At 46.8% G+C, this 21,481-nt stretch overlaps 1 protein-coding gene across 2 annotated transcripts; it reads left to right on the top strand.

The window, feature by feature from the left end:
* The first annotated feature begins 62 nt into the window (after positions 1-62).
* Positions 63-19,873, top strand: TOE1 (target of EGR1, exonuclease). Of its 2 annotated transcripts, XM_073544434.1 has the most exons (8): positions 63-179; positions 347-463; positions 8,166-8,206; positions 8,436-8,532; positions 9,403-9,561; positions 10,516-10,775; positions 11,546-11,717; positions 18,529-19,873. In XM_073544434.1, exons 1-8 carry the CDS (start codon positions 177-179, stop codon positions 19,213-19,215), a joined length of 1,536 nt encoding a protein of 511 aa, XP_073400535.1. In that variant the 5' UTR covers positions 63-176; the 3' UTR covers positions 19,216-19,873. The 2 variants fall into 2 exon arrangements, with proteins under 2 accessions (XP_073400535.1, XP_073400536.1); XM_073544435.1 differs by lacking the exon at positions 63-179 and having other exon boundaries at positions 212-463.
* Positions 19,874-21,481: the final 1,608 nt, after the last annotated feature.

Here is a 21,481-nt window from a genome sequence, read left to right on the forward strand (position 1 = left end):
TCTTGATTGGCTCTAGCTGGACAGAGAGGGTGGAGTTTAGTTATGACTGATGTGTTAACCATCCAATAACAGGACTCATTAGTACCAACAAGGAGCACGTGATCTAACGTCATTAGCGTGCGCCGGAAATGAAGCTGTAGCGGTCGGGATTGAAGCTGTAGCTTCCTGTGAGGTTTATGGTGGGTGGTTTTTCTTCAGACATTGATTAATCTGTCTGAATATATTTCGCATAGAAACACGTGCAGCTGTGAGACGCTCCGCAGCCCAGGCCTCACTGCTCCTCCCGCCGGGTGGCAGCAGGGGGTAGGCTCTCTGATTATTTGTGCTGATTTTCTGCGTTTCTCAGGTGAAGATGACGACTCTGAAGATCCCGGTGATCGACGTTCACAATGATAATTTTGGCGAGCTCTGGCCGTCCATATTACTGGCACTGAAGACGTCCACGTTTATCGCCGTGGACACTGTAGGTGACGCTTCCTCCCACAGGCCGCACCATCATTATAGTTATGGTGGGGAAATTACGGTGTGACTGAGGATAAAGTCGTCTGAATGCACACAAAACCACTGATGACATGTGCACGAGCCGCTCAGTTGAGCGTCCATGTTTTCTGAATAGGGAGAGGAGAGAGAGTCTGTCACCACCTGAGATATCTAACAGCTGCTATCTCCTCTCAGCTAAAGAATCGGGCACATTCCAGTCCAGCAGCCCGATGGTTTCCACATTGAGTCGGGACGCACATTGCATGGTTAAAGGGTTTGTTCTGTCTAAAATGACAAGTCTGCAGTGACTCTGTGTGACTGCAGACTTGTGAAAGGAGAGAAATTTGGCTCTAACAAACAAGCCTGATGAAAAGGGGTGTTCCCATCTCCAAGCTCTTATCCCGCTATGTAGTAGGTGTAATAATAAAAATATTAGCAAATGCCTCCAATTAGAAATGTAGTATAGTTCTTTTGATTTGCTATGACTCTTTCCTTATGTGCAGGCATTGCATTAGGTATCCATGGTTACAACCACTAGCAACCAGCTAATTTTCACTATTTCAGTGGTCGTAACCGTGGATACATAATGTAGTGCCTGCACATAAGGAAAGAGACATAGCAAAATCAGAAGAACTACACAACTTTTCAAATTGGAAGTATTAGCTATTATTATTGCATTAGAATGTCCAAGGCTCCACATCACATTCTATGGAGACAAAGTACTGCACCTTTGAGTTGTCACTATTTATAAAGAGATGCAGGTGGTGCTCAGCAGGATAAATATTCAAAGTCCATGTTGCAAGTATGAGAAAAATGCGGCACTCACCATTTCTTTAAATAAATTCAGTCCTTTATTTAATCTTTAGGCAAATAAGCGGCGGCAGGCAGGGGATGCAGGGATATGTGTAAGATGGACGACGGACGGTTCGCATTGAACACGGTGCTTCTACGGGTGCAAAACCGTTTTGGACCCATAGAAGCCTGGTGTTCAGTGCAAGTTCTAGTGTAATTATAATAATTTTCTCATACTTGCAACATGGAATTATTATTTTTACATTTACCACATGTTGGGCTAGGATCTTGGTAATGGGAATACCCCTTTAAGGGTGCTGCGAGATCTGAAACACGTAAATGCTGATGTTCGCTCGTTCTTCCCTGCATATCCTTCAGCCATGGTGACAGCAGAGGCGGCTCAGCGGCAGAAAACCACTGCTGAGAAGATGACTGCAAAATCGAGCTTGTGAGGGTGGATTTACTGGCAGGAGTTAATTGTGCGGGGTGTTCCGCATAGGAGAGCGGTGGCACCATAGTTTGCTTATGTGGGGGCATCGTAGTGTGTGGGAACACAAAGGAGCTTCACTTAAAATCAGTATTTTTTATATTTGTATGAAGAACTGCTTGCTGTTCGGAAAATGGCTTAGGTTAAAAAAAAATTGCTGCAATCAGTGTTCTTTTCTATTTCTCGTTCGCCTTATTGGGGGACACAGAGACCTTGGGTGTATGCTGCTGCCACTAGGAGGCTGACACTATGCACAAAAAAAAATTAGCTCCTCCTCCGCAGTGTACACCCCACCGACCGGCAGAGAATTCCTCAGTTTAGCTTAGTGTCAGTAGGAGGTGGACACGGGTCTTTTATTAGACCCATATCTACCTCGTCGTGCGTCGTTCCTTTTCAGGTTCTACGGAGGGATACAGAGTGAAAAGTCACATCTGTACTCCCACATGGAGTCTGCAAGTACGGCGTGTACTGCCACCCCGTATCCTTGCAGTTCTCCGCGGCAGGACCAGCCAGACGGACGCCGACACCAAGACGTGCCAGCGACTCCAGGGGTCCTTGTCGCCAGTCTCCCTCCCACTCGCCTACCAGAGCCTGTCGGTTGGATGAGACGCAAAGACTTCTTCAGACAGGTAATGGATCGTGGATGGGTGAGTATTAGGCCCCGGCTTCATATTTATTTTCCTGGCTGCCCATTCCCGACGGTCACCTCTTCAATGGCACAGGGGAACCCGGTTGTAGGCGCTGCGGTCGCTCGCAGTCGCCACAAGGCTATAGGCAGCTCAATGTTGCCGGGCATCCCCCCCCCCTTTTCTGGGGACAGGGAGCACAGGGTTTTTTTTTTTTTTTCCCTATTGGGAGCGACTTGCGTCTGCGGCGTCCCTCTTTTTCGGACCTCCGTGCCGACCCCCTGCTGACAGGCGGCCGCCGCAACTAATTTAGGCCCCGGCTTCAGTTCGGGCCTACCGCTGCGTCGCGGCCACGCCCTCCGCCCCTTTCTTCTAAGCGGGCTTCTCTCCCGCTCTTCCCAGGCCCTCCCACCGCCTGTCCTTCACCTGCCCAGCCTGTCATTGGCTAGAGGGCGGTGAATCATTAACCCTGCGTGGTGCTCCGCCCTTCCTCTCCTAAGGCGCGCTTTTTCTCAGGACGGCGCCATTTTCCCAGCCTGTTAGCCGGGCACCAACTCCTCACTGGACATCATCTTCTCCAGCTGGTTTTTTGTCAGGAGGGCTGTCGGCCGGATTTCGCTCTGACCTGCATCCACTGACAGGTCGCAGAGCATCGCTTCTGGGGACACCGGACCGTGAGTAGCTCTGCACTGCAGACTGACCCTTCTCCGCCCTCTGTCCCCCAACCTTCCGGCATTACCTCAGCTTTTCACTATGTCTAAGTCTGATCGTACCCGCTCTACCGCCCCCCCCTGCACTTTAGTCAAGTACTTTGCATGTTCTTCGTGCAATCGCAAACTTCCCTCAGGCCAGTCCACTCCCCTCTGCCTGGATTGTAGCAATCCAATTCAGCCTGACGCCGTCCAGGAGCCATCTTCGGCCCCAGGTGAGAGTGAGCCCCCCATGCCTGGCTGGGCCTCCTCGCTATCTCAATCAGTGGCAGACCTCACCAGGGTGTCTCAGTCCCTGGTGGCCGTTCTTGATAAGTTGCCCCTGGACTCTTCAGCAGGGCCAAGCAGGTCCCAAATTGTTCCATCTGAATCAGCCAGCGGTAGTCGCAAAAGACCCAGGCAAGATTCCCAGCCGGAATCCTCTCCTAGTCCCATCTCACTGCATAGCCCTTCTCACCAGCCTCCCTCTCGGGCCTCCTCTCCCGAGTCAGGGGAAGCGCTTTCGGACAGGTCATCTGAGGGGATTTTAGAGCTGGATTCAGACCAGGATGCAAGCATGAAGGTCACAGTGCAGGACCTCATTGCTGCGATCCATCATACCTTCGATATTGCTGACTCCCCTGCGAAATCCTCAGATCAGGAGGTTTCGTTCAGACGGGCAGAAACTCCCTCCAGGGTTTTTCCTTTCCATTCCCAGTTTGGGAAAATTTTTACCAAGGAAAGAGAGGATCCGACCAGACGCTTTCAAAGAGGAAAACGTCTCGGCATACTCTACCCATTTGCTAAAGAGCTCACGGACAACTGGTCGGCCTCTCCCTCAGTCGATCCGCCCGTGTCCAGGCTATCCAATAACACGGTTCTCCCGCTTTCAGGCGTGGCGTCCCTAAAGGATTCTAATGACAGGATTGTAGAATCCCTGGCGAAGTCTGCCTTTGAAGCGGCTTCAGCGGCGGTGTGTCCAATCTTTGCTTCATCCTGGACAGCAAAGACCATAACCACGTGGGCAGACGACCTTCGGCAGGGCATCTTAGATAAGGCGCAACCGGAGTATTTGGCCAATCTCGCCAATCAGATCTCCCATGCTGGGGACTATCTTCTCTCCGCTTCCTTGGATGCTGCATCCTGTGCAGTTCAGGCGTCAAGCAACGTTATTGCAATTCGACGTACAATTTGGCTAAAGGCATGGCAAGCGGACTTGTCTTCAAAAAAGTCCCTCACTAACCTGCCCTTTCAGGGGGTGCGCCTCTTTGGGTCCCAATTGGACCAGATTATTAAGGACGCCACCGGAGGCACGAGTTCACTCCTCCCTCAGTCCAAGCCTCGCAGACCCCCACTAAGGCGTCAGTTTCGACCCTTTCGGACTTTCCGCCGTTTCAATACGGCGGACAACTCCTCCAGCCAACAGAGACCGCAGGCTCGCCAGGAGAGAAAGAAAGTTTCCTTCAGACCCACTCCTTCCTGGCGACCCCACTCCTCCCAGGGCAGACCGTTCAGATCTAGATCTGGACGGTCTACTTCAGCATGACTATCATCGGGCACGCGAGGGGCCTTTCCAATTGGGAGGTCGACTTCTTTCCTTCAGGGACGTTTGGCTGGCCGCCGTGGAGGACGCCTGGGTCAGGGAGGTTGTATCCTCAGGATACAAGATAGAGTTTGTCTCTCTCCCACGGGATCGTTTCTTCGAATCCCGGCCTCCAAAGGATCCAGCCTTGATCCCGGGGTTCTCTACAGCTATCGCTGCTCTCCTCAGTTCCGGGGTGATTGTGCCCGTTCCCGAATCGGAGCGCTTCACGGGGTTCTACTCGAACCTGTTTGTAGTGCCGAAAAAAGACGGCGCAGTTCGACCCATCTTGGATCTCAAGCTGCTCAACAAGAGGGTCCGCCTTCGCCACTTCCGCATGGAGTCGCTTCACTCGGTCATCGCCTCCATGGAGGAGCAGGAGTTCATGTGCTCAATAGACATCCAAGATGCCTATTTACATGTTCCAATTTTCTCCGGACATCAAAAGTTCCTGCGCTTTGCGATTCGACAGCACCACTACCAGTTTGTCGCACTGCCCTTCGGTCTTGCCACCGCTCCCAGAGTCTTCACGAAGATCATGGCTGCGTTGATGGCTTTGTTGAGAGTCAGAGGCCTCGTTCTTTTCCCGTACCTAGACGATATTCTGATCAAGGCTCCCTCATTCCAACAGGCTCACCAAAGTTTGTCAATCGTCCTGGACACTCTTTCCAATTTCGGGTGGATCGTCAACAGGAAAAAGTCCTGTCTGGTTCCTACCCAACGCCTGGTCTTTCTAGGTCTTCTGTTCGACACTCGTCGGTCAAGGGTCTTTCTCCCACAAGAAAAGATTCTCTCTCTCTGCAGCAGGAAGTACGATCGCTGCAGACCTCGCGATTCCCATCCCTCCGTACAGCCATGAGGGTCCTGGGAAAGATGGTCGCGGCGATAGAGGCAGTTCCCTTTGCCCAATTTCACGCCAGGCCTCTCCAGCAGGCCATTCTGTCGAAGTGGAACAGGTCGCCTCGGTCCCTGGATCGCCCTGTCCATCTTTCTTACCGGATCAAGCGGTCTCTCAACTGGTGGTTGTCGTCACCTCTCATTCTATCGGGTCGATCCTTCCTTCCCATTCACTGGCAGATAGTAACCACAGATGCCAGTCTCCTCGGTTGGGGTGCTGTGTTCCGCAACCACACTGTTCAGGGTCGATGGTCGGATCGGGAATCAGCGCTACCAATCAACGTTCTGGAGATTCGAGCGATCCATCTTGCTCTGGTCCACTGGGAAAGGCTCCTCAAGGGACTGCCGGTACGGATTCAGACAGACAACGCCACAGCGGTGGCATATGTCATCCGCCAAGGGGGAACACGGAGTGTTTCAGCCCTGGTGGAGGTGTCCAAGATTCTTCGTTGGGCGGAGATTTCTGTTCCGACAATTTCCGCGGTTCACATTCCCGGCGTAGACAACTGGGCCGCCGATTTTCTCAGCCGCGAGGGTCTCGCGGCGGGAGAATGGTCCCTACATCCGGAAGTGTTTCATCTGCTCTGCCTTCGGTGGGGAACCCCGGATGTAGACCTCATGGCGTCTCGCCTCAACAGGAAAGTCCCACAATTCGTGTCCAGGTCTCGGGACCCTCTGGCAGTGGGCGCCGACGCCCTGGCCGTTCCTTGGTCCCAGTTCGAACTTCCCTACCTGTTCCCTCCTCTGCCTCTTCTTCCCAAGCTGTTGAAGAAGATCAAGGCAGAAGGACTTCCGGTCATTCTCATCGCCCCGAATTGGCCCAGAAGGTCTTGGTTCGCGGACATTGTCAACCTTCTCGCGGACGCCCCCTGGAAGCTTCCAGACAGAACAGATCTGCTGTCTCAGGGTCCGATTTGCCACCCCAATTCTCGGCCGCTCAATTTAACGGCGTGGCTGTTGAGACCGAGGTTCTGAAACGAGCAGGATTTTCCGACCACGTAATTCAGACCATGATCCGAGCCAGAAAGCCATCATCTTCCAAGATTTACTACCGTACTTGGAAGGCCTATTTCACTTGGTGTGAGACCAATGACGTCGCGCCCATGTCCTTTTCGCTCCCTTCAGTCCTAGCGTTTCTTCAGGCAGGATTGGATGCGGGGCTTGCCCTCAGTTCCCTGAAGGGTCAAGTTTCGGCGCTGTCCATTCTGTTTCAGAAAACGTTGGCTTCCCGTCCTCAGGTTAAGACCTTTCTTCAGGGCGTGGCTCACACGGTCCCGCCGTACCGGGCGCCCGTGGATCCATGGGATCTTAATCTGGTTCTTGAGGTTCTGCAAGGTCCGCCCTTTGAACCCCTCAGGGATATTTCCCTTTCTCTCCTTTCTTGGAAGGTAGCCTTTCTGGTGGCCATCACCTCCGTCCGGCGCGTGTCGGAATTGGCAGCTCTTTCGTGCCGCTCTCCCTTTCTGGTTCTCCACCAGGATAAGGTAGTTCTGCGGCCTCCGCCCTCGTTTCTTCCGAAGGTGGTGTCCTCGTTTCACCTCAACGAGGATATCGTGCTACCGTCCCTTTGTCCGAATCCAACTCATCCCCGAGAGCGGTCCTTGAACAAGCTGGACCTGGTTAGGGCGGTAAGAGTCTATCTGTCTAGGACGACTTCCCTGCGAAAGACAGAGTCTCTTTTCATTATCCCTGATGGAGCGCGGAAAGGTCACCCGGCGTCAAAAGCCACCATTGCTCGCTGGATCAGATCGGCTATCCTGGAAGCCTACCGTGTTAAGCGTCGCGGAGCCCCTCCGAGTATCAGGGCCCACTCTACTCGAGCAGTGGGTGCCTCCTGGGCGGTGCGCCACAGAGCTTCCGCACTGCAGCTTTGCAAAGCTGCAACATGGTCATCGGTTCACACGTTTGTGAAATTCTACAGAGTCCACACCTACGCTTCGGCGGACGCCAGCCTAGGTAGACTGATTCTGCAGGCAGCGGTGGTGAGTCCGCTGGCCTGATGGAAGTTTGTTTCCCACCCCAGGGACTGCTTTGGGACGTCCCAAGGTCTCTGTGTCCCCCAATAAGGCGAACGAGAAAACAGGATTTTTGGGTTGCTTACCGTAAAATCTGTTTCTCGGAGCCTTCATTGGGGGACACAGCACCCTCCCATGTTTTACAGCTCCTGTTCTTACTTTGGTTGAATGGTTACAGTTGAGTTGTTTATGTTGTCAACCTATTCTGTTACTTCTCCTACTGCTTTCTCACTAACTGAGGAATTCTCTGCCGGTCGGTGGGGTGTACACTGCGGAGGAGGAGCTAATTTTTTTTTGTGCATAGTGTCAGCCTCCTAGTGGCAGCAGCATACACCCAAGGTCTCTGTGTCCCCCAATGAAGGCTCCGAGAAACAGATTTTACGGTAAGCAACCCAAAAATCCTGTTTTTTCCAAGTTGGATTATTACTGCATGCCCAGCTGAAGAGTTTTAGATCAGGGCACATTATCATTTTTTGGAAGGAAACAAGAATGTTCTCATTTACTGACAGCAAGTAGAGTTCTGGGGAAAAAAAAGAGAGAGAAATTGAAACTCAGTCTCTTGGTATGCACCAATGTGTTTGTCTTCCTTTATTGCAGGAACTGAGTGGGCTGGGATCCCGGAGAAGTTTACTGAACCAGTAAGTGACGTGTCTTGGACATTTAACCTGTGAGAGGTGATATTCTCTAAAATACAGAAAAATTTCCAGTAAATATCAAACTGCTCCATATTAGATGAAAGGGATAGTCCTCTTTATCCAGCCTCCAAATTGTTCACACCTCCATGCAGGACAAGTCCCTCTGGCTAAATGAACTCTTATATGTGAAAGGCAAATCTGATAAATATAACTTGGTGTTGATTTCTTGTAGGTGTGTTGAGGAGCGATATAAAGCAATATGCCTGGCTGCACGAACACGATCCATACTGTCTCTGGGGATTGCCTGCTTCAAAACTCTCCCAGAAAAGGTAAAACGTCCCAGCAGCACAGAGTATTATAGGAGAGGAGTGGGCAGATCTTTTGAGAGTTACATAGTGAAAGGAGCAGGGTTCCCAGCAGCACAGAGAGTTTCAGGAGAGAAGTATGCTGATCTTGTGGAAGTTTACAGGCCGAGGGAAAAAAATAAGAACGGGATCACCAGCAGCACAGAGTATTTTAGGTGAGAAGAGCGATGTTCTTAGAAGTAATATCATGAGATGAACTAGGTTCCCAGCAGTTCCTCATTCAAGGGATGAGTGTGCTGATGTTTTGGGAAGTTGCATACTGAGGATAACTTAGGGAATTGAGCAGGAACCACAGCAGCACAGAATATTTTAGGAGAGTAGTGTTCTGATGTTTTACCATTTCATACAAATGGGCACTGAAGATAATGAAGTTGACCGCAGTTTATATTTTGGGGTCTGAATTAAAGCTTAGGGCCACATTCACACGTTCAATATTTGGTCAGTGTTTTACATCAGTATTTGTAGCCATAACCAGGAGTGGAACAATCAGAGGAAAAGTATAATGGAAACACGTCACCACTTCTGTATTTTTCACTCACTCCTGGTTTTTGGCTTACAAATTCTGATGTAAAATACAGAACATATGAATGTGGCCTAAGAGAGAGAGAGAGAGTCTGCCTAGGGGACTGGTCGAGAGTTGCCTTTGATTATTGGGTCTTAATTTGTATAATATAGGGGTGTGAATACCCAGCAGCACAGAGTATTTCTAAAGAGAAGTGTTTTGACTGAAAGTCACTTAGTGGAAGAGAAATCTGCACAGAGGATTTCAGTTATTATGTAAGATTGTGTTGCAATTGTTGTTGTGCATGTTGACACCATTGCTCTACTATACAGGGGGAGGACACATACCTGTCTCAGACCTACAACCTGACCCTGCTGTGTATGGAGGATTACACAATAGAACCTCAGTCTGTCCAGTTCCTTGTCCAGCACGGCTTTGACTTCAATAAGCAATATTCCCAGGGGATCCCTTACTACAAGGGCAACGACAGGGTAACCCTTTATACCAGTGTCCTTCTACATTAGAATGCAGACCAATGATAGATCACTTTTTTTAAGTTATTCTAACATTTCTTTGCTGATAAATTTAATTTTCATAGGAATTGGAGCTTACATTTTCTGTTACAGAACTTCAAATGCCCTGCATAGACAGGTGTGTCATTATTTACACTGCCTGTAGCCATCACTAGGGGGAGGTCCCTGTTTACAGAGCTACATTCGATTCTGTCTGTAGCCACCACTAAGGGGTGCTCCCTGTATACAGAGATACATTAGATTCTGGCTGGGGCCACCACAGAAGGAGCTACATGGTACAGTCAGATTGAGTTCAATAGGATGTGCCGTATATAAATCTGTGTGCAGAGAGCCCCCCCCCCCCCCCCCAGTGATGGATGCTGGCAAAATCTTATTGTTACCACCGCTGCTGCCCGGGTCCCTGCTGCTGCCGGCGCCTCCGCTGCCACCGCCGCTGCCCAGGTCCCTGTCGCGAATAGCACGGCTCCGACTCCTGTGGAGGAGGTGTGCTATTCACAGCAGGGACCCGGGCAGTGGTGGTGACAGCGGAGGTAACAGTTATCATGTATCTCTATATACAGGATTTTCGCCCATTGTGGTGACTGCAGAACAGAATCTTCTCATGTATCTTTGTATACAGGGAGCTCCCCCTAGTGGTGGCTGCAGACAGGAACGTATTGTGTATCTCTGTATACAGGGAGCTCCCTCTAGTGGTGGCTGGAGGCAGACAAAACTGTGTCTTGTAGCTCTATCTGTGCTGGGGATATCCGATATATTGTGCTTACATATATAATTCTGGTCTTACAGATAAGACATTTATTGCGCTAAAGTCAATTATAATGTATAAAACCATTGATAAGAGGGTAACTGCTTTCCAATGTTGTCATCCATGTGAAGTATATAAACATTTTTACTCATTTCCTTTCTGTTCAGGAGGATGATCATCATCTCCAGAGCGTCCGCACTCTCTTCCTTGAGCTTCTCCAGGCCCGAAAGCCGCTTGTCCTGCATAATGGCCTCATAGACTTGGCTTTCCTGTATCAGTGCTTCTATGCTCATCTCCCCGACAAAATGGTGAACTTTATCGCAGACCTGTCAGAAATGTTCCCGGCCGGAGTCTATGACACTAAATACGCCTCTGAGTTTGAGGCTCGCTTTACGGCTTCTTATCTGGAATACGCTTATAAAAAATGGTGAGTGCAGGTTTGATCCTGTAATCCAGAATTCTGATAGTCCTGATGTCCTGTCGGATAATAGGGAATTTTTCCACTATAATAGGTAATTTATTTTTAGAAGATATATCTGGGTCTTTCTGTTTCTGATTTTTAGTTATGTTTTATAAGTAAAATATAATTAACAGTCAGTTGCTCTAGTTTCAAGATTCCTACTTGTTGTCATTGAATCGAAACATTCCTGAATGAATAAACTGGTGCTGAAAACCTGTCCTGACGTTCTGCTCACTGATGAGATGAGGGTTTGTTACAATGTATCAGTACAGGTAAAAGGTGAAGTCCAGCTGTGTTTTAGCTGACAGAGGATCGTTTACACCAGGGTTTCCCAACTCCAGTCCTCAAGGCACACCAACAGATCATGTTTTCAGGATTTCCTTTGTATTGCACAGGTGAAGCAATTATCACCTGAGCAATACTAAGGAAATCCTGAAAACATGATCTGTTGGTGTGCCTTGAGGACTGGAGTTGGGAAACCCTGGTTTACACTGTTACATTGAAACAAAATTCTCAGCAGCGAGAGCAGGTTTAGGTCCTTGTTAGGATGAGTATTTTTTTGGCACTTTGCATAGAACCACATCAATCCATTTTTGAAGTTTTTGGGGTCTGGAGTGATAACACTTTCCATTCACCCACTGAGCTGATAGTCGCCCCTCTGGGCCAGCACAGCAGATCCTATTCGGTTTCTTACATGTTCTGTAAGTGAACTAATTTGTTGTTCATTTCCCTTCCAGTAAACGTGACAACGGCAGACTGATGGACTCCAGCAGCGGGCACTTGGACGTAGAGTTCTGTCACTACCCGGCCGCCATGACTGCGTATGTAGATTACCGCGTGTGCTCCCTACCGGATCCAGTAGCATCAAATTCTGGCATCGACACTCCTCACGTCTGTGATAGGTTTTCCGTAAGTCCATTGATAGAAACCATCCTAAAGGGTCATTCCAATCTTTATAGATGGATATTGTCGGGTTATTCTTGTAAAAACAAGCACTTTTTCAACGTACTGTTTATTAAAAGTAGCAGCCGTTCTTGAGTTATTGACAGTTTACGTCTTGTCTAGGAGACCGACCACCGCTGCTGTCCAGCTTGTGAAGCTGCCCGGGATTAGGTGCACTCCACTGATCCCAGCCACCTACCAAACCAGTTCTTTACAAGCTCAATAAACAAGAGCTTGTGAGAACTGTGCAATTTCTACTGTTTAGCAGCAGTGGTCGGTCTCCAAGGCAACAAGCTGTAAACAAAATTATTTTTATCTCAATAATGCCTGAAAATTTTAATAAGCAGTAAATTGTAAAATTACTTATATTTACAAGCACAACTAAACTGCTCATTTATGAATTTATCTTTGTACGTGCTCCGTTGTTTGCTGTCATGGAATTTATTTCAGGCTAGAAGCTAAAACGACTGTTGAAATCCGCCGATATTGACTGGTTCGGCCAACAATTTATTTTCATTTATGTAGTTTATGCGCTTATTACACTACATAAAACATTACTTATAACTTATAATTATTAAACTAGAAAAATAAAAGATAAAATAGTAGAAATAATATAGTTGATTGCTGTGGACAAATTGGTGAACAATACGTGGTAGAGTGAAAAATACTGCTGCTTGTTGGCACCCTGCAAAGCGCAAATGGCGCCCCTGCTCAATGTAGACTCGCCCTATATGTATAGAGTCACTCGATAACCACTAGTTAATAAAGATAACTAATCACATTACCAACATCACTGCTCCAATTACTGTATACAGTGGTATGTAAAAGTTTGGGCACCCCTTGTCAAAATTTGGTTATTGTGAACAGTTAAGCAAGTTGAAGGTGAAATATCTCTAAAAGGCCTAAAGTTAGATGACAAAGTTCCTTTGTATTTCAGGCCAAAAAAATTATATTGTCATTTTTTTTACATTTTAAAAATTACAAAAAGGAAGAGGCCAATGCCTATTAACTTTGACTAAGATTTCAGACCTTAATTAGCCTGTTAAGGTTATGGCTTGTTCACTATCACCGTTAGGAAAGGTCAGGTGACGTAAATTGCCCAGCTTTATAAAAACCCAGCCTCCTTTAACCTTGTACCAAAAACGGCAGTCATGGGTTCTAGGCAGCTGCCTAGCACTCTGAAAATGATGGAGGCCCACAAAGCAGAAGGCTATAAGAAGATAACAAAGTTTTTTACAAGTTGCCCTTTCCTCAGTTAGAAATGTAATTTAGAGATGGCAGTTAACAGGAACAGTGGAGGTCAAGATAAGTCTGGAAGACTAAGCAAAACTTCAGTGAGCGATGCTTGTAGGATTGCTAGAGAGGCAAATCAGAACCCCCGCTTGAATGAAAAAGACCTTCAGAAAGATTTAGCAGACTCTGGAGTTGTTGCTCATTTTTCTACTGTTCAGACACCTGCAAAAATATGAATTTGACAGGAGTCTTCAGAAGAAAACCTCTCCTGTGTCCTTACCATGAAATTCAGCAGTGGGAGTATGCAAAAGAACATCTAAACAAGCCTGATGCATTTTGGAAACGAGTCATGTGGACCGATGAGGTTAGAAGTTTTTGGCCACAGTGATCAAATGTGTGTAGAGGGGGGAAAAAAGGGCACAGAATTTCAGGAAAAGAGCGTCTCTCCAACTATTAAGCATGGGGGGGGGGAATCAATCATGCTTTGGGGTTGTGTTGTAGCCAATGGCACAGGTAACATTTCATGGATAGAGGGAAGAATGGATTCAATGAAATTTCATAAAATTCTTGATGCAAACATAACACCAGCTGTAAGAAACCTGAAGGTAAAAAGAGGATGACTTTTACAAATGGATAATGATCCCAAACACACAACTAAATCTACAGTAGACGACCTCAAAAGGTGAAAGCTGAAGGTTTTACAATGGCCCTCACAGTCCTCATCTGAACATCATTGAAAATCTGCGGCTAGATCTCAAAATAGCAGAGGATGGAAGACGACCGAGGAATCTCACAGAACTGGAGGAATTCTCCAAGGAAGAATGGATGAAAATCCCTCAAACAAGAATTGAAAGAGGCTTGTCTGGCTACAAAAAGTGTTTACAAGCTGTGATACTTTTTGCCCAAAATTTTGCATCAGCCAGCCATTTTCCTTTTTGTTATTTCTAAAATGTACAAGATTTTTTTTTTTTTTTTCCTAAAATACAAAGGAAATCTGTCATCTTTAACTTTAGGCCTTTTAGAGATCATTTCATCTTCAACTTGCTTAACTGTTCACAATAACAGTAATATTGACCAGGTGGTGTGCAAACTTTTATACACCACTGTATAGGCCAGTGGTTCCCAAACTCCAGTCCTCGTGGACCCCAACAGGTCATGTTTTCAGGATTTCCTTAGTATTTCACAGGTGATGGAAGTATCATCAAGGCATCAGGAATTCTCTCACATGTGTGACACTATGGAAAACCTGAAAACATGACCTGTTGGGGTCCGCGAGGACTGGAGTTTGGGAACCACTGGTATAGGCCAAAAACCACCCTATTGAAGGCCCCGGGTGCAGCAATAAAGTGGATTAAAAATTGCCCCCACAAGCAGGGGTGTTACATAAAAGCTTATACTCATAGGCCTGAAGTGTGTCATTAGAGACGCACTAATATTCAGTTTTCCATCATTCTGAGCAATATCACATTACACACTAAATACGGATACTTAGCTTTTAGATGTGACCCTGGCTGCTCCTATACAGTGATGAGGTGCTCCGGCTTATGTGCGGCCATGGTGTCCAGAAGGTTGCTAGAGGTGAATATGGCGTCATGCTACAGGTGTCAGGATACTGCCCGCCGTGCAGCAAGCAAAGAGACAGTGGCTCCAGAAATATTGCAGGAGCGGTGAGTCGCTGCTGGAAGCATTTGCTCTCCAGCTGAATTGCGCAGGAAATGTGCCACTCTATTGTGAAATGGCGCTGGCTGGACGCGATGTTGGAACTCGCTTGCGTTCTAACTGTATTGCGCATTCAACTATAGTGATGTAATACTGTGTGGCTGGAGTTTGCTGCCGGCCCGTAGAGCCTTTATGCGCTCCAGCCAGTGGCCCATGCATAGTCAAGGAGAGAGAACCTCGTTCCAGCCAAAATATAATACTTTAGTACAGGGGTCCCCAACCTGTAGCTCGGGAGCCACATGTGGCTCCCAATCCCATGAATTGTGGCTCGCGGGTGTCTGCCAGCTTGGTGCATTAGCTCCAGGTCTAGGAAACGGGTCTGAAGAGCAAATCTCAAAGTGGTGAATTTTGTGGGTAGCCCTGCACAGAAGAGCAGATCTGGATGCACAGACACTGGTCTTGGGGGTTTAGAGATAATTTGAGAATGGTAGGCTGGAGACGGGATGATACTACCTGTAGGAGGAGACGCTAGAAGCTGGATGTAACAGTGTGTTGGGAGAAAACTGAATGTTGGTATTGGGGGAACCCTTGGATCTTGGTATTTTGCTGCGGGATTATTTCTGTGGAAAAGCTTTCGTTATCATTGCACCCATAATGGGGGCTTTGGTTGCTACTGCTGTGAGGGGGGCAGTACCTGGATATGACCCTCTCTCAGCTGAATGTGGCTCTCAAGGTCAGGAAGGTTGGTTACCACTGCTGTAGTATAATATCTAAACAATTCACTAGAGCTGAAAACACGGCGCTCCCATGTGAGATGGTATATACAGTATGCTGGAGCATGCGGATACAGGTAGGAAATAAAAGTATTTGATACACTGCTGATTTTTGCCAGTTTTTTTGCCACCTACAAAGAATGGAGAAGTCTGTAATTTTTATCGTAGGTACACTTCACCTGTGAAAGTCTTAAAAAATCCAGAAAATCACATCATGATTATTACATGCAATAAAATGCAAATTAAGTATTTGATACAATATAAAAACAGAACTTAATATTTGATACAGAAACTTTTGTTTGCAATTAGAGGTCAGACGTTTCCTGTAGTTCTTGACCAGGTTTGCACACACTGCAGCAGGGATTTTGGCCCCCTCCTCCATACAGATCTTCTCCAGATCTTTCAGGTTTTGGTGGTGTTGCTGGGCAACATTGAGTTTCAGCTCCCTCCAAAGATTTTCTGTTGGGTTCAGGCCTGGAGACTAACTAGGCCACTCCAGGATCTTGAAATGCTTCTCACTGAGCAACTCCTTAGTTGCCCTTGTGTATTTGGGGTCATTGTCATGCTGGAAGACCCAGCCACGACACATCTTCAATGCTCTTACAGAGGGAAGGAGGTTATTGGCCAAAATCTCACAATACATGACCCCATTCATCCCTCCTTCAATACGGTACAGTTGTCCTGTCTCCTGTACAGAAAAGCACCCCCCAAAGTATGATGTTTCCCCCACCATGCTTCACGGGTGGCACGGTGTTCTTGAGGTTGTACTTATCCTTTTTCCTCCATATACAGCAAGTTGAGTTGATACCAAACAGTTCTATTTTGGTCTCATCTGACCACATGTCCTTCTCACATGCCTCCTCTGAATCATCCAGATGGTCATTGGCAAACGTCATCCTGACCTGGACATGTGCTGGTGTGAGCAGGGGGACCTTTTCTTGCCCTGCAGGATTTTAATCCATGACTGCGTAGTGTGTTACTAATGGTAATGTTTGAGCTGGTGGTCTCAGCTCTCTTCAAGTAATTGACCAGATCCTCCTGTGTAGTTTTCGGCTGATTCCTGACCTTTCCCAGAATCATCCTTACCCCACGAGGTGAGATCTTGCATGGAGCCCCAGACGGAGGAAGATTCACAGTCATTCTTCCATTTTCTAATAATTACGCCAACAGTTGTTGTCTTTTCACCAAGCTGCTTACCTATTGTCCTGTAGCCCATATCAGCCTTGTGCAGGTCTACAATGTTGTCCCTGGTGTCCTTAGACAGCTCTTTGGTCTTGGCCATGATGGAGAGGTTGGAGTGTGATTGAACTTGTTACTTGTTTAAAAAAAAAAAAAAAAATCATGTGCTTTCTTGGTTTTTATTTTCAGATTCTGTCTCTCACAGGTGAAGTGTACCTACGATAAATATTACAGACCTCTCCATTCTTTGTAGGTGGGAAAACTGCAAAATCGGCAGCGTATGAAATACTTGTTTTCCCCACTGTATAGTGTAGATTTTATATTATACTTTTTTTTTTCTTTTGCATATCAATGAAAGGTATTTAAATATAATTCCCCAGAATTACTCAAACAGAAGCAGAGTAGTCCCAGAGATGACAGGCAAATACTCTACGCTGGAGAATAGAAGGGATATTTGCCTATCACCATTGTTTATCAATATGAGGGAAAAAACATTCGATAATAAAGTAACAATAGAGACATTGCCGTGTGTAGATATTGATAGAGCACAAGATGCCACGTTTACCATCAGCCATCTAGGTCAGTGGGCTCATTGACTGGACAGATCAAATAAGAGCAATACGAAGCGGTGGATAGATGATTGCACAGATCCTAAGCAGATAAGGGTTGTAGGAAAACTGTTATGGTGGAAGGGAGCGGCAGAGGGGTTGCAACAAATTAGGGGTGCAGCAGACTGATTCATAGAGAGAACCCAAATTGAAGTTGATTAAACCCATTGGTTGTGACACTATTCATCCAATAAATCCATTTTGCTTCTTTTCGTAGGATCTTCCAGTCCCAACCACCTCTCCTCACTGATGGTGCAACTACTTCAGAACCCTCCAAGCTACCCCCATGTTTCTCCCTGACATGTCTGGAGATGGATATCTTGTGCATTGATAATGTCACCGGTCCACCACCCTCCTCCTAAGGCCTCTTTCACACTTCAGTTATTTGCATCAGTTACAATCCGCCAAAAAGGCGGAAAAGCGGATCCGTTCTCAACTGATGTGAACGGATGGCACAGGATCCGTTTTCAGACGGATCCTGAAAATGAGGAAATTTAAAGGAAACGGAGAGAGACTTTTTTTTTTTTTTTTTTGGTCCGGCACCCAGACAGAAGTTCGGGTTAATTCAGTGTCTGGAGGATCCGCTGGGAAAAAAAACGTTACAAGCTCCGTTACAAAATCTTTGAGGATGGAAACGGACCGCAACATTATGGCGGATCCTCACAAAAACTGATGCAAAGGACAGCAATCCGTCAGGATCCGCCACTAATGAAATTCAATGGGGGAAAAAAACGGATCCTCAAAAGAAAATTGAGGATCCGTTTTTTTCAAAACCTGGCGGATTGTGACTGACTGTAAAAAACTGAAGTGTGAAAGAGGCCTAAGCTCTTGCTTGGTTTTGCCAGTATAGTTAGAGGGGGCAGGCTACTCCAGCAGTACAACTATAATGCATTTATAGACCGTCGTCTAATGTGCCACATCTGAAGATGCCTTTATCCCTGGTCTCCAGCCATGTCAGGAGTCTCTTATGTAATTTCTGTGAACCAATTTGCTAATTCTATACACTCTTAATTATACAACAGTCAGTGAATTAATTTACTCACTTATATAGTGCCATCATATTTCACAGGAGTTTCCACTCATCCTCACTGTCCCCACATTCTATATCCCTATCAGTATGTGTTTGGAGTGTGGGATTTGCACCCTGGACCCCCAGAAGACAAGTGTAAATTGTATTCATCTGTCCGTGTTTTATCTGACTTTAGGACAGCCTGGTAATGGGCACACAAGTTTGACATTAGGAATACCACTAGAGGGTTTTTATTTTTTGGGAGTGCACTTCTGCCACTACACTGCCATGTCTGATTTATTTATTTTTTCTCTAAGGCCTACGGCTGGTGTCCCAATGGGATAAAGTGCCCACAGTCCCACAATATCGACCTGATCATCGAGGAGGATGAGAAATATAAAGCGGAAAAAAAGACAAGACGACGTAAGAGAAAGAAAGCAGCTGCAGTGGTAGCATCTATGGATATGGAAACTGAGCCCCCCAGTAAGCAAAGCCCTGGGGTCTTTCGTAAAGCCAGTGATCCAGAGCAGGGGGAGATGGGGGCTTCAGAATCTACCCTGACTAATAATGTGGATGGTCAAATGGATGAAAGCCAAGATGGTGCCAAGAGCATTCCAGAGAGTGTGCCCTCAGACCTGTGCCAACAGCCAGAAGGTCTTGAGAAGACCACACAACCTCTGAGAGAATCAGTCGCCCCATTATTGCAGGACTCCTCCACCAACAACCATGGAGCTGTCGCCAAGTTGCCGCCGCCATCAACGGAGTCAGGAACTCACAGAGCTGGGTTTGATGCTTTCATGACTGGTTACATCATGGCCTATGTGTGGATGCTGAAGAAGGAGAAGGGCTCGGACTCCTCAGCTTCCTTTTCCCTCCCAAACTGTCTTAATAAAATCTATCTAAGTGGGAAAAACGTTCCCCTGCAGATCGTCAAGAGCGTCTTCTCTAAGTCATCCCGAGCTCACATGCAGAAGATGAGGCTGATCTCAAGCGGAGACTCCTGAGTTATAGATCAGGGGGTCACAATTATGTGGAAGGGATGGTCTGCCCCAACCCTGACACTACAGCCATTGTACCCTGTGTAGGGCTGATCTTGCAAAAGTCACTGGTCTCCCCTTCTCGCAGAGATTTACCAGTGGACCGATTACAAGCTCCAACATCAGAACTCTCCGGAGCTCATCATTCCACTTTATCAGGTTCCTGACTGACAGACATCAGACGTAAAGGCGTCCTACTCACATCTACAGTGCAGGAATCTGCAGATGATGATTGTAAGAAATTGTTTAGATTTTCCAGTTCTGGATAAAGATTTCAGTGTAAAGAATTGAGGTTTTATTTTCTGTCGTGGATACAGTGGCATGTAAAAGTTTGGGCACCCCTTGTCAAAATTACTATTATTGTGATCAGTTGAAGGGAATCTGTCACACTTGTTTTTGGACTATCAGCTGCCAGCATTGACATCAGGGGCTTATCTACAGCATTCTGTAATGCTGTAGATAAGCTCCCGATGTAACCTGAAAGAGAAGAAAAACACATTAGATTATACTCACCGGAGGGGTCGGTCTGGTCAGACGCCTCCCATCTTCATATGATGCCGTCCTCTTCTTCCCTTCTTGTAGTGGTTCCGGCACACTGCTCTGCCATGTTGAGGGCAGAGCAGAATACTGCAGTGTGCAGGCGTCTGACCTCTCCTGACGCCTGCGCACTGCAGGACTCTGCTCTGCCCTCAACAGGGCAGAGCAGTGCTCCAGAGCCACTACAAGAATGGAAGAAGAGGATGGCATCGTATGAAGATGGGAGGCGTCTGACCAGACCGCCCCCTCCGATGAGTATAATCTAACATGTTTTTCTTCTCTTTCAGGTTACATCGGGGGCTTATCAACAGCATTACAGAATGCTGTAGATAAGCCCCTGATGTCAATGCCGGCAGCTGATAGTCCAGTTAAAGGGAATCTGTCACTTTTTTTTTATCACAATAATAGTAATTTTGACCAGGGGTGCCCAAGCTTTTACATACCACTATATGGCAAGTATGTATTTCCCAGATTTTTTTTGTTAATATATATTATTTTGATAACCCATCTCTACGATGTAGTTATATAAATGTCTTATAGATTGTATATGCAAATCTACTTTCTTCTCCAGATAAAGTTTATTTTAAAAAAAAAAAGTTTGTGTCCCTTAAAGGGAATCTGTCGCTGGAAGTTGCAGGCCTATGTAAATGGCCTGGGTCCGGTCCGATGGGCGGTGTTTCTTCTTTTTCTCCACCCCATCCGTAGCCCCCGTCCGCGCTCTTCATCTTTCGCGAATGCGCAAAGCAATCTTGCTTCTCGCACACGCAGTATGTCCCGAAGTATTTCTCTGTGTTCCAGGACATAGTGTACCGGCGCATGCGCAGTAATGATTTTCGGCTTTGTCCGCAGTTGGGCAAAGCATACTGTGTGTGCGAGAAGCAAGATTGCTTTGCGCACGCACGAAAGATGAAGAATACCGTGGACGGGGGCCATGGATGGGGTGGAGAAAAAAGAAACACCCCCCCCCATCGGACCAGGCCATTTACATAGGCCTGCATCTTCCAGTGACAGATTCCCTTTTAGTGATGTCTCTTTGGTGGCATCACTCAGCCTGAACTCACTTTCTTGAAGGCTAGGTCTACACTGCAGGTTTGACCAGGATGCTAAAGATCGCTGTCTTTTTGTTTTTTAACTTTATTTTTTATTTTCACGTGTTAAATTTAAGGTGAAAATCTGCCATGTATCACCTGCTGAAGATCTTTTCTCTATGGAGGTAAAAGTGTAAGGGCACAGGCTGGCCCTGCACCTCTCCTGACCTGAGTGACAGATTGATGTATTTCTATGCAGCTGTCAGGCTCAGGTCAGGAGAGGTGCTGGGTCAGTCGGTGCGAAGATCGCATCGCAGTGCACGATCTGTCTGCTCCCTTAGTGTCTCTATTTTGGCTCAGACAACATGGCTGCCTGCAGCTCCGGTTCTCATTTGGCATTTCAAAAAAGATTTGTAAAGTCACTTATTTTATTAAGAAAAATAAAATCTGTAAATACTGAAATATCTGAATTATTCCTTTATAGACTGCAGTATTGTGATGCTCTAATACTACTTGCACACTGATCTAAAGGGAATCTGTCACCCCTTTTTTGACATATCATATAATATCAATTCAATTGGGTGTCACATAAGGATTCTCTTAGTACTTTTGCTTCCCCCTGACCCCGCACCTTTCATGCATAAATACTTTTTTTTTTTTCTTTTACA

Source organism: Dendrobates tinctorius, unplaced genomic scaffold (genome assembly GCF_039654945.1).
Source record: "Dendrobates tinctorius isolate UK_male_01 unplaced genomic scaffold, ASM3965494v1 ptg000138l, whole genome shotgun sequence".
Classification (NCBI taxonomy): domain Eukaryota; kingdom Metazoa; phylum Chordata; class Amphibia; order Anura; family Dendrobatidae; genus Dendrobates; species Dendrobates tinctorius.

What these genes read in the sequence shown, in the direction of transcription:
- TOE1 (XM_073544434.1), top strand. An exon ending in CGGAGAAGTTTACTGAACCA is followed by an intron (nt 8,207 to 8,435) that starts GTAAGTGACGTG and finishes GATTTCTTGTAG; the next exon opens with GTGTGTTGAGGAGCGATATA. An exon ending in ACGTCTGTGATAGGTTTTCC is followed by an intron (nt 11,718 to 18,528) that starts GTAAGTCCATTG and finishes TTTTTCTCTAAG; the next exon opens with GCCTACGGCTGGTGTCCCAA.